General features: G+C 34.7%; 1 protein-coding gene across 1 annotated transcript; it reads left to right on the forward strand.

The window, feature by feature from the left end:
• The first annotated feature begins 6,806 nt into the window (after window positions 1-6,806).
• LOC143622959 (benzyl alcohol O-benzoyltransferase-like) lies at window positions 6,807-9,074 on the forward strand. The gene is made up of 2 exons (XM_077093969.1): window positions 6,807-7,371; window positions 8,064-9,074. The coding sequence occupies exons 1-2, from the start codon at window positions 6,922-6,924 to the stop codon at window positions 8,685-8,687; spliced, it is 1,074 nt and encodes a 357-aa protein (XP_076950084.1). The 5' UTR covers window positions 6,807-6,921; the 3' UTR covers window positions 8,688-9,074.
• Window positions 9,075-12,341: the final 3,267 nt, after the last annotated feature.

Below are 12,341 nucleotides of genomic sequence, written 5' to 3' on the forward strand. Positions count from 1 at the left end.
CAAGTGTCCCCAAAACATTTGAAAACAAGTAAAATAGGGGAGTGGTTACTCACCTGATCAGATGAACGAAATACAAATGAGGATGATGAGAAAAGTAAACCCTTCGGGATATACCACCAAGGATTCCTAATTAAGTAATATAATATTATGAATTAATTAATAATGAGATAACACGTATAATGAATTAAAGTGCCGAAGTGATTTGAGTTATGGTTTGGGAATATAATGTTTATTAATTTGAACGATTGATCTCTACGGATTATTTGTTATTACAAAAACAATATTAGTAGTTATCATTTAATTAAGAGAATCGTTTGTTTATCATATAATCGAATTTATGAATAATCCATTAAATAAATATGAGTTGAAATAATAAATGCTTAAAAATTAATTATAATAAAATTTATATTTTAGAATCTTTACGAAACCCATTAGTAAAAATATAGTTAATTTGTCTTAACACGTTAATAAAGTTTTATTATATTTTCGCTTAAAAAAAATAACACACATATATGTATATATAAAATAAGTTGTAACAAAGCGATTAATGACGAGAAAAAGTCAATAATGACGTTCGGGTTTATTAAGTAAAGTTCATTTTATTATTAATATATTTTTATAATACACACACACATATATACACACACACACATATATACACACACACACACTAAAACCTTGTAACGAGATTAGTTTACACGAAACGCTAACTTATGATGTCGGTTTAGATAAAATAATGTTTATTTGACATTGGTATTGATTAAAATAATTTAATTAATAATTATAAAAAAAACAACATTTATAAAATAAAAATGTGCTGGCCAGGGCTTGAACCCGCGCCTGGCCGGCTCACAGCAGACTAATACACACACAACGAATCAGTTGAGCCAGGTGGTTTGTTGTTCAAAGAATAAGAATAATATTTTAAATAAGATAACCCAGATTAACCCCCAAATTGCATAAACCCTAAATCATAAATTGATCAATCCTGTTAATGATTTATAAATTAAACTTAGGGTTAACGAAATACTAATTAAAACGACTATACAACATAGTTTAATTACCAGATACGCGATTGGATTGATGGTGAACAGCTACCCAACAGCGACGGCCAAGAACACATCAAAAAGGGGGTATATACGGAAACGATAACAAAATTAAATACAGGGTTTCATTCGCGAGGTTATAAGGATGATGTTTGCCAGATTAATTGTATTATGGTGATGATTACAGTGTATAATGATGAACGGGTTTGGACGGGAAAGGACAAATACGCGTTAAATTGATCGAGTTTCCAAATTCATAACGTCGGTGAGTCGTATATGGTATGAAAATCAAAAATCCCAAATCATTTCTAAGTTAGACGCGTGAATTGTTGTTCAAGAAAAACAAACGGGTCCTCGGGTTTGGTTCCTGGATTATGGATACGGGTTGGAAAAATGGGTTATTAGGTTAATTAATAATATATATTAACAGATGTTGCAAATTGGTCCTTGGACTTTAAGGTTGGAAACACAATTGGTTAGAACTCAAGTTCAGGGTGTAAATTGTATATAATTGAAAGTTCTTTTGAATAAATAATAATAATAATAAAATAAAATATTATTAACTCGTAAACGAATGTTTTGTTGATTAATTACCCGGAAAAGAAAATGGGTCGGATAATGGATATTATATTATAGCCAGAAAACCCGAATTGTTACACTAGCCGTGCTATAGGAGACCCATAAATAACTAAGTCCTCAAACTTTGAAATTGAATAGGGTAATAAACAGTGGCCATAAATACTCGACATTTGCTATTATTTTTTAAGAGTGATTTTTTATGACCTTAGTTTGTTTAAAATTTCTTTTTATCGATTTGAGTCAAAGTTATTGATATAATTTTTTATCTTTTTAGTGTAGATATATGATATGGTTTCAGATAACAAATTGAATAGAGCTCAAGATCGAATTAACGATGGTCGAGTCCGATTAACTATAATCAAGAACAAGAATAGATTCTCGAGACGAGTTAGGGTTGAATTGAGAGAATGAACAATAGGGAAAGCTGTTATTATTTCTGTATTAACTATTACAACTTTAGCTATTGCTTTTATACACAATTAACAACTAACGTTGAACCGACTATTTTGTTATTTCTAACATGTTGTTAACCCTTTGTTTGACTTCCGTTAGGCCATGGAGTATACTCTAACCCCTACATAGGTTAAAATGACATGACACTTTAAAGATGGATTAAACCACTCCCCTTGTGTTAAGTGTGTTAAAAAGGCCCATGGGTTATGCTTTTAACGGGATAAAAGGAACAATATGTATTTATTATGTATTAATTACTAATTGATTTGTTATTTTAATTATTAGTATTAATAGGAGAGAGATAGAGTTAAATGAGTTAAACCATTTTCTTTGGATGACATGGAGTGAAATGGCAAGATGCCATTAACGCCGAGATGCAATCCATGCAGGATAACCAAGTTTGGAACTTGGTTGAGCTACCACCCGATAGTCGGGCAGTAGGGAGCAAATGGATTTTCAAGAGAAAAACCGACATGTATGGAAATGTGCAAACTTATAAGGCACGGCTAGTCGCGAAAGGTTTTACTCAAACTCAAGGTGTTGACTATGATGAAACCTTCTCGCCCGTTGCTATGAATAAGTCAATAAGGATATTACTTGCCATAGCCGCATACTATGACTACTAGATATGGCAAATGGATGTCAAAACCGCTTCTCTTAATGGACATCTTTCTGAAGATGTTTATATGATTCAGCCTGAAGGTTTTGTTGATCCTAAATATCCTAATAGGGTTTGCAAATTAGTTAAGTCCATTTATGGACTTAAGCAAGCATCTCGAAGCTGGAATCTTCACTTTGATGAGAAAATCAAAGAGTTTGGTTTTGTCAAAAATGAAGATGAGCCTTGTGTTTACAGAAAGGCTAGTGGGAGCACTATATCATTCCTCATATTTTATGTGGATGATATACTGATCATTGGAAACAACATTCCTATGGTTGGAATCCTGTTTTGCAATGAAAGATCTTGGAGAAGCCGCATATATTCTAGGAATGCAGATCTATAGAGATAGATCTAAGCGGATTCTAGGGTTGAGTCAAAGTACTTACATAGACAAAGTAATGGCACGTTTCTTAATGGAAAACTCCAAGAAAGGAGTTGTTCCGATGACTAAAGGAACCGTGTTGAGCAAATCGCAATCTCCGGCAACGGACATTGAATCTAAGCATATGAAAGAAATTCCATATGCTTCCGCGGTTGGTTCTATCATGTATGCTATGTTGTGTACTAGACCTGACGTCTCGTATACCTTGAGCATGACCAGTCGTTTTCAAAAGAGTCCTGGCATTGCCCATTGGACTGCTGTGAAGAACATTCTAAGGTACTTGAATAGGACCAAAGATATGTTCTTGGTGTTTGGGGGAGTGGAAGAGGAGCTCACTGTAAGGTGTTACACTGATGCTAGCTTCCAGACTGACCGAGATGATTCTTGCTCACAGTCAGGTTTCGTTTTCACTCAAAATGGAGGAGCCATTTATTGGAAGAGTTCCAAGTAGAGTGTAGTGGCGGATTCTACCACCGAATCCGAATATATAGCTGCATCGGATGCTGCTAAAGAGGCTTCTTGGATGAAGAAGTTCATCACCGATCTCGATGTGGTTTCGAGTATTCGCAAACCAATCGAGGTGTTCTGTGATAACACAGGTGCTATTGCTCAGGCCAAAGAGCCCAGATCTCATCACAGAGCCAAGCACATTCTAAGGAAGTTCCACCTCATACGGGAGATACTGGAACGAGGTGATATCATAATAAGCAAAGTAGACACAGATCAAAACCTAGCAGACTCGTTCACTAAGGCGATGACTCAGGACAAGCATGACCATCATAGGGATGTTATCGGTCTTAGATTAGCTAGTAATTTGTTTTGATTTAGTATTTGGATGTACGAACATTTAAACAGTTATACTTTTGAGTTCACTTTTGATTTAATGGTTAAATGCAAACGTTGAATATTATAAATGTGTTCATTTTAATACGTTTAATCCATGAATATTGTATTCTAAATTATCCGTGGTCGGTTAGACTCGTGGGAGCGATTCTGAATTAAGACTATTCTGACGTTGGACTCAAAGGGTTGACTTCCAAACTCACAGACCTCATTATGAATGACGTTGGATGTAACTCGCATCAAATCATCTTCATGGATCTTAGTCATAAGATGCATTTGATATTGGTATGCTCATTTAGTATCCTTAGACCTGAGATACATATTAGAACTTTCGTTTACTAAAGGTATTCTTTGATCAGTGTCAAACGCTGTAGCGTAACTGCCAGCCATAAAGGCATTGGTTGGGAGTATTCTGAAGTTCAGTGGGAGTTGTATGTAATCAAGATGAGATTCTGTACTCTTACATGATCTGTAATAGTTAGACATCTTGGCGCCTTCGTTGATTCAAACTGTTAAAGTGTGAGGCCTCACCCAAACTTACTGTGTGTTTGATTGGACCACTTTGACTCGAGAACGAAAAGGATAATGGTTGAACGCCATATGAGATTGATCTGATCCATGTCTCATTGTTCAATTGGTGTCTTATACGAAAAGGATAGATGACAATGATTACTATATTTTTCTTATCTTGCAATAGTGTATTCCAAGACCTTTTGGTTAATGAATTTAAAATGTCATAACCTGTTGGGGGCATCCATGTGTAGCTAGAGCACCGCTGGTTGTCAGCGTTGAGAAACTTAACCGAATCCGTCCAGGTGGGAGACTGTTGGAATTATGGACTGGTTTGGGTAAGTCAACATGGCCGACCGGGTTGTGACCCGTGAGAGTTACACCTTGGACAACGAACAATAAATCCGCTTAACTTGTTTAACCGGTAATAACGAACTTTTAATGGTATTTATTATTTATACTAAATGTAAATAATAAATATATATTAGTTTATTAGATAAACTAATTACGGGCTAAACGCGAGACGAATCGAGTCGGGCTCAAGGCCCGTTTATAGTTTTACAATCTTATTATATAATTATGATATTATAACCATAATTATAATAACCTAAAAACAAAGTGACGGCCGATCTTGACCTGCAAAAGAAAAACCAATTAACTCCAAGAATCTTGGAGCTAGCAAAGAAAAAGGAACAACACTCGATCAGTCGTTGGAAGTGGTTGCCGCGTGCGCGCTTCAACATCCGGCCACCACCACTGCTCCGCGAAGCATATCGATCGCTGACGCCACTGCCTTAGTGCACCGCCGCCGCCCCGTCCGTTTCGGTTCATAAACTAGCATCGTTCGTTGAACCTCGGTGTCTCAACCAGTTATTCATTAACCGAGGTAAACTTATATATTGTCGGTTTACAATTATATGTTATTTTTTTGACTCGTACTCGTATCGTTTGTAACCGGATCCTGTACGGTTCCGTTAAACGGTGATTACTCGTTTTTATATTCCGCTGCGTATTCATATATTACTGTGATTAATAATTATGAAACTAATTTAATTAAACCGGGTTTAATTCTTAAACCGTTGACTGATCACCACTGGAACCCAACAGTGGTATCAGAGCCTTGGTTACAACATACGAGTCGAATCCGGTCTTTTCACCGGATCTACATCATAAACTTCAAGCTAGTTGAAGTTTTTGATATAGATATGTTTTTTGAGCAATCTTGGTTTGGTCAATTTTTATTTATTTTATTTGACCAAAATATTGCTCAATTTTATTTTATTGAATATGTAAATCTGGCCCGACCTTGTTTGTTTGGTTGAATGGTTTTTGGTTTTTGGCCATATGGATGGTTCAAAAGTTGTATTTATTTTTCGGTTTTATTTTATGGTTTTTGGCCACTTTGTTGGTTCACGATTGTAATAGATAGGGTTTGGTTTTTCATTATATTTATTTTTAATATTGTAATGAAGAAGACCCGAAGGAAAACCGAGGACGAGCTCGTGGAGTTCTTGAAGTGAGTGGGAGTTAGCAAAGATGACCGGATGCACCAGGAGTCCATCCTTATGGTTGTTTGTGTTGTGACCCCCTGACCCGATTGGTCTTGCTAATAGGCTCTAGCAAGACCAATCACCTTTTGGCCATTTAAGATTTACATATTCTTGTTTGCTATTGTGATTACTCGTTTTTATATTCTGCTGCGTATTTATATATTAATGTGATTAATAATTATGAAACTAATTTAATTAAACCGGGTTTAATTCTTAAACCGTTGACTGATCACCACTGGAACCCAACATTATCCACATGGGATGGGGCGGTTTTGCCATGTGGTCTGAAAGCCATGTACTTTACCCATATTGGTGTCCCGTCCTTTTTTATGTCAATTGTGAATCGTTAACAAGACAACTGTTTCTTACTATTTAACCCAAACCGATAACCGAGTTTTGATAAATTTTAGTTAGAAACGATTTCATAGTTTGGTTTTAAAATTTTAAACCTAAGCCAATTCAAACTAATTTCAGATAGTAAGTTCAATCTAAGCTAATACGTTATTTTTCCGACCACGTGTGGGTATGTGGTTGTCTGCCAATAGATAATCTTAACTAATTTCATAATTTACTTTTTTTCTCTAAAATCTGGCATCTACGGTTTTTATTATTTCAAACCCGGTGCCTACGGTTTTTAAAAAGCACCCACACGTGACCATTTCTAATTGGCTAGAAATATCTGTACATAGTCTGAAATGGACATTTTCAAACCATTTGGATTTTAATGGACAAAATTTAAGACTTAAGAGTGAAAATGTATAATTTGCCGCACACATACACAATAAAATAATATAATAATGAGGTGTATATATTTCACACCTCTATATAAATCAATTACCATTCACGTACCTTATTGTCATCGAAACCTCAAACACCAACACAAACCTTAAACTAAATATGGCACAACAAACCAGCACTCCGTTGACATTTGCCGTCCGAAGACAACCACCCGAGCTCATCATTCCAGCTAAGCTGACACCGCGAGAACTGAAGCCTCTCTCAGACATTGACGATCAACCAAACCTTAGGTTTCATATTCCTCTTATTCATATTTACCAAAACAATCCAAAAATGGGAAATAAGAATCCCGCGAGTGTGATCAGGGATGCGTTGGCTAAGGCGTTGGTGTTTTATTATCCGTTGGCCGGTCGCTTAAAGGAAGGTCCAAATAGGAAGCTGATGGTGGATTGCAACGGCCAGGGTGTGTTGTTTATTGAGGCCGAGGCGGATGTTACATTGAAGCAGTTCGGGGTGGACCTTCAGCCGCCGTTCCCGTGTAGGGAGGAGCTTCTGTATGATGTTCCTGGCTCCAGTGGCATTGTCGATTCCCCATTGTTGCTGATTCAGGTGAAACTAGCGTCATGTGGGCATAATTATAGGAAAGTTTTAAAAGAATCTAGTTTAAAGAAAAATATTAATATCTTTTTAATGTTTTGTTGCCACATCTTCAACACTTGTTTTTTAACCACTCGTCTTCAAGTATGATATAAAACCTTTTTAAGTTTTAACCTTTATATCTTAGATATTAATTTGGGAAAATTATATAAATAATCAAGTTTGACACTTCAGAAATGGACACTGAAATTTAGCCTCCAATCCTAATAGACATTTAAATTGAATCAATCAGGATTGACCATGCACCCCAAGACAAAAAATATGAAATGTGGTTAAGCCTTAGGTGTCACTCTTTGGACTCTGAAGTTCATGAAAAGTAACTTCGAATCAATCATAAATTGTCATGTGTCTAAAGCCGGCTAAACCTAGATCATACTGTTAAACTAAAAAGTTTGTTATGTCAAATCTGTTACGAGCAAATGAATCATGCAACGCACCCTATACATTAGCAAACTAACCAATACATTGGTTGTTCAACCTGCAGCTCCGCAGGTTCAACATTTGGTTTGATGAAGTTTCTAAAACAATACTTCAACATCTTATTATAGTTTGTCACGGACATAAGAATGTATAATTGCCATTTACCAATACTAACTATGACCACATAGCTAAATTGGGGTCCTTTTGTCTATGTTGGTTGATAGGTGACACGACTCTTATGTGGAGGCTTCATCTTGGCTATACGATTCAATCATACCATGTGTGATGGATTCGGATATGTACAATTCGTGACAGCGGTGAGTGAAATGGCAAAAGGCGAATTGACACCATCAACAATGCCTGTTTGGCAAAGAGAGTTGTTTTGTGCAAGAGATGCGCCATGCATTACATGCACAAATCACGAGTATGACGAAGTGGTAAACATCGATGGAACGACAATCTTGTTGGAGGGCATGGAGTGTAGGTCATTTTTCTTTGGACCTACTCAAATTTCATCTATTCGTAGGTTCGTACCATCACACCTCAAGCATTGTACCACATTTGAGGTCCTAACAGCATGTCTTTGGCGTTGTCGAACAACCGCATTTCAACCAAACCCAGAAGATGAAACACGAATGATGTTCAGCGTCAGCGCGCGCTCAAAGTTTCAGCCTCGAATCCCTCTAGGATATTATGGAAATGTGTTTAGCTGCCCAGTTGCCACTTCCAAAGCTCAAGACATATGTGACAAACCATTAGGACATGCATTGGAGCTTGTAATGAAAGCTAAATCTGAAGTAACCGAAGAGCACATGAAATCTGTTGATCTAACGGTAATCAGAGAATGACCCAGCTTCACAACTGTTGGAAGCTATCTTGTGTCGGATGTGACACGTCAGGGAATTCTTGATATTGATTTTGTGTGGGGGCAAGCGGTCTATGCAGGGCCGGATTCCCATGTTGCTGGTTTCTATACACGCTATATTAATCATAAGGGCGAGTCTGGAATCTTAGTGCCCGTGTGGTTTCCAGGTGATGTTATGCAGAGATTTGTCAAAGAGATAGATAAAATGTTAGCGCGAGACGGTAATGGTCTTGTTATCCGAGAACACGTTCCCGCTCATTCAAAACTATGATATCCTTGGTTTGATTCAATAAATGGGTATGCAACGAGCTATAAGACGTAGTATTTTATACAAATGATAGAAGCTTGTATGTAATCTTAGTTGGTTGTACGACTATTCATGGGTATTGAATGGTCTTGTTTCAAATTAATCAATCTAAATGTTTTTAATTATTAATCAGTCAAAATGTTTCTATTTAATCCATCTTTGCAGGTCTCGTCTAAGATGCTGACAATACGACTAACCTATGTATATCATAAGTAAGAAAACATTGCTAAAAATTGTGTGAACACATTCATGAACATCGATCGCTATTACACGACCAACTTTACATATGTGATTTTTAACTTTTCTTTTTAATTTATATGTAACATATAACTTAGTCAGTGACTAAGGGGGTGTTTGGGATTGCTTATTTTCACCAACTAACTAATAACTCACAAATTTTTTGAGAAGTAATAAGGTGTTTGAGATTGCTTATGTTGTGAAAAGAAAAGTTACATAAGTTACATTTTTTTAATCTAATGAAAAGTTATAAGAAAGTAAAATAAGAAATCTCAAACACCCTCTAAGTGTTTGAGAACATTTCTGTTTCACATGAGGTACTGAATTATTCATAATTTGCTGTTTCTTTATAATAAATATTATCATGAAAGGCAGCGGGTTGTTCGCTGTCCACTGGTTATTAATAACAAAGGCATAGCTCAATTTGGTTTGGATTATTATTTTTCTTTGCATTTGGTTAGTATATTTCATTAAAGTTTTCGGGTATATACTATATAAACAGATTAACCAAGCACGAAGTCAGAAACTGCTCATTTCCAGGGCGGTGCATACATCAACACGACTGATATTGCTCGACTTTTGAAGGAATTGCGGAAGATGGGTTGGAGGCAAAATCTCCGGCGACAGAGTTAGCCAGAAACTTTTGAGTAGGGTAACAAGATTCAAACTATAGCATCTACAGATAGATGAAATATTTTGTCGCCGGACTTTTCTTTTTTAGGTAGAATGCCAACTTACAGTTGTAAGCAAATCCAAGAATAATGAAATTTTTATTACAACATTTGTACCAAGTTAGAATTCATTTTTATGTTATTGATAAAGACGTACCAAGTTAAAATTCATATTTATGTTATTGATAAAGACATGTTTTACCAAACCTTTTATTTAACTTCTATTATGTGTTCAAACTGAATAACTAGAATTTAATTCCTAAAATGGAGTGTGAACTATGAAATATTTGATTTTTTTTATCAAACATGTACCATTGAAGGTAGCTGCATTCGTATATCGATTGCATGCAAACATGCCCGCGCGCCGCAACTCGCGGGTACAAAATTTTTATAAAAATTTAGAATACAAAATGGTTTCAGGTCAACCAAGCTAGCCAGATTCATACAAAAGGTTATACGCTTTGACCCATACCTGTTTTGACCCATTACCTAAACCGCCCAAAATGACACATCCAGAAGAATGTTTTTCGAAATTCAGTTTTATTGTTTAGAAAGTAACTGTGTATCAAAGACTTTCCTTCCTAACTTTAAGCTATAAAACAAAAATTTACATCTACCAATAGTTGTATACCAAAACTTATATCTGCTAAGTTCACATATATTTGTTGATAAGTGTTTGCATGTGCATATATACATGCATTGGTGCATCATTGATCACTATGTTGACCGACTTAAGTTGTCGAGGCTGTATTTAGCTACACAACCCAATCAAACTCAAAATTTAACTCTTATTTATATCCCAACCGACCATTTTTTGTTAAAGAAACACATATTACGTTACTTATTTATATTAAAAAATAGTAGAAATTTTAACATCTTTTTTAATTTAAAAAAGTTAAAAATAATTCCATTTCTGGATCAAGCATTTATAATGTCTTAGTTGTGATATTTTAATTTAATTAATTTTCAGTTTTGATATTGTATTTGATTATGATATTTTCATCTAATGATGTATAAAATTTAATATTTGAGAGGGATGGCATGGTCCGCATGGAAGTCGTTTTACCGTGTAAAGAAAAAAAATACATAAACAACCTATAGAGAATATACATATGGCAAACATTGAAAAGAAATTTAAGAAAAGTTGATAACTTGATATCTCCACACAATCGACCGACTTTTGGACACCCCACCAACAAGTCGGCTTGGAGTCTTTGGAATAATAGAGTTCTAATTTTCTTTTAAATGTTTACCCTTGACCAACCAATTGAAATAGTACAGATGGAAATGGTCCTAGCGAATCTCTTTTCATTCCTAAGCACTTATTCACATCATTCTCAACACGTTTCCTAACAAAAGTACGTGAGGAAAATGTGTAAATTATATGGTATACTTATGAGTTATTAAAGAGTGAAAATGTTATATGGAAAAGTTGAATTTTCGGTTTCATTGTTCATAGCATATAAATTATTTAATATTTTTTGAAAGTGTTATGAGCGGAGGGGAGCAAAAAAATTATTATTTAATTGAACATAACAGAGAAAATGCATTGATGTGATTTTTAGTGTAATTATAGTATGAATGTCTAGTAGGGAATAGGTTGGGAATACTCTTAGAGCATTCACATCCCTACGCATATCTCCAAATTCAAAATTACACTAAACACACTTTATTTTCTCTCTTATTTTAATTAAATAATAATTTTTTATACCTTTATCATTATCTTTTATCTCTCTTTCACACACCAACACTTTGAAAAAGTATTAAAAAATTATAGGGAGTGAATATGAACTTTTCAAATATATAAAAAATCACTACGTTCATTATTGTCTCCACAAACCTTCATAAACATGTTATTGCTAAATTTGGGTCTGATTTTGACAAGATTTTATGCTTTATGCCTTTTTAATAGTATTTCTGTTATAAATTTATTTTTTCCCGTTTAAAACTTATTATCATCACTTACTAATCTTACTTTCAAATCTAGAATTTCAATCATGCAACTCAAACCTCAACCTTATAGAAAATCACCATTACGTGCACACTTTAATATCATGAATAAACTACAAGCCCTTAATAAAATCCATGATCGCGTCTTTTTTTTATCTTTATATTTTTTATTCTAATTTTTGTACTCTTTGTATTTTATTGCAATGTGTTGTTACGTTGCCGTTTTACAATACTTTATTAACAAGAATTGGTTTTTTAAGCTGTATCGATTTATAATAAGATAAATCTCAACTTTCTAATTATCTCTAAGGTAAACAAGATTGTTGTTTTACAGGTTTTTGGTTAAGTTAAGATATAATAGTGTCTTTAACTGTTTATTGTTATATTTCTAGCATGCATAAACCAAAATAGATTCAATCAAGTTTTGTGTTTGAATTAATAAACATTATACACGTGTTATTAAAGAAAATAG

The sequence above is a fragment of the Bidens hawaiensis genome, unplaced genomic scaffold (assembly GCF_021521415.1).
Source record: "Bidens hawaiensis isolate Kalapana, Puna unplaced genomic scaffold, B.hawaiensis_p1.1 tig00003244_1, whole genome shotgun sequence".
Taxonomy (NCBI): domain Eukaryota; kingdom Viridiplantae; phylum Streptophyta; class Magnoliopsida; order Asterales; family Asteraceae; genus Bidens; species Bidens hawaiensis.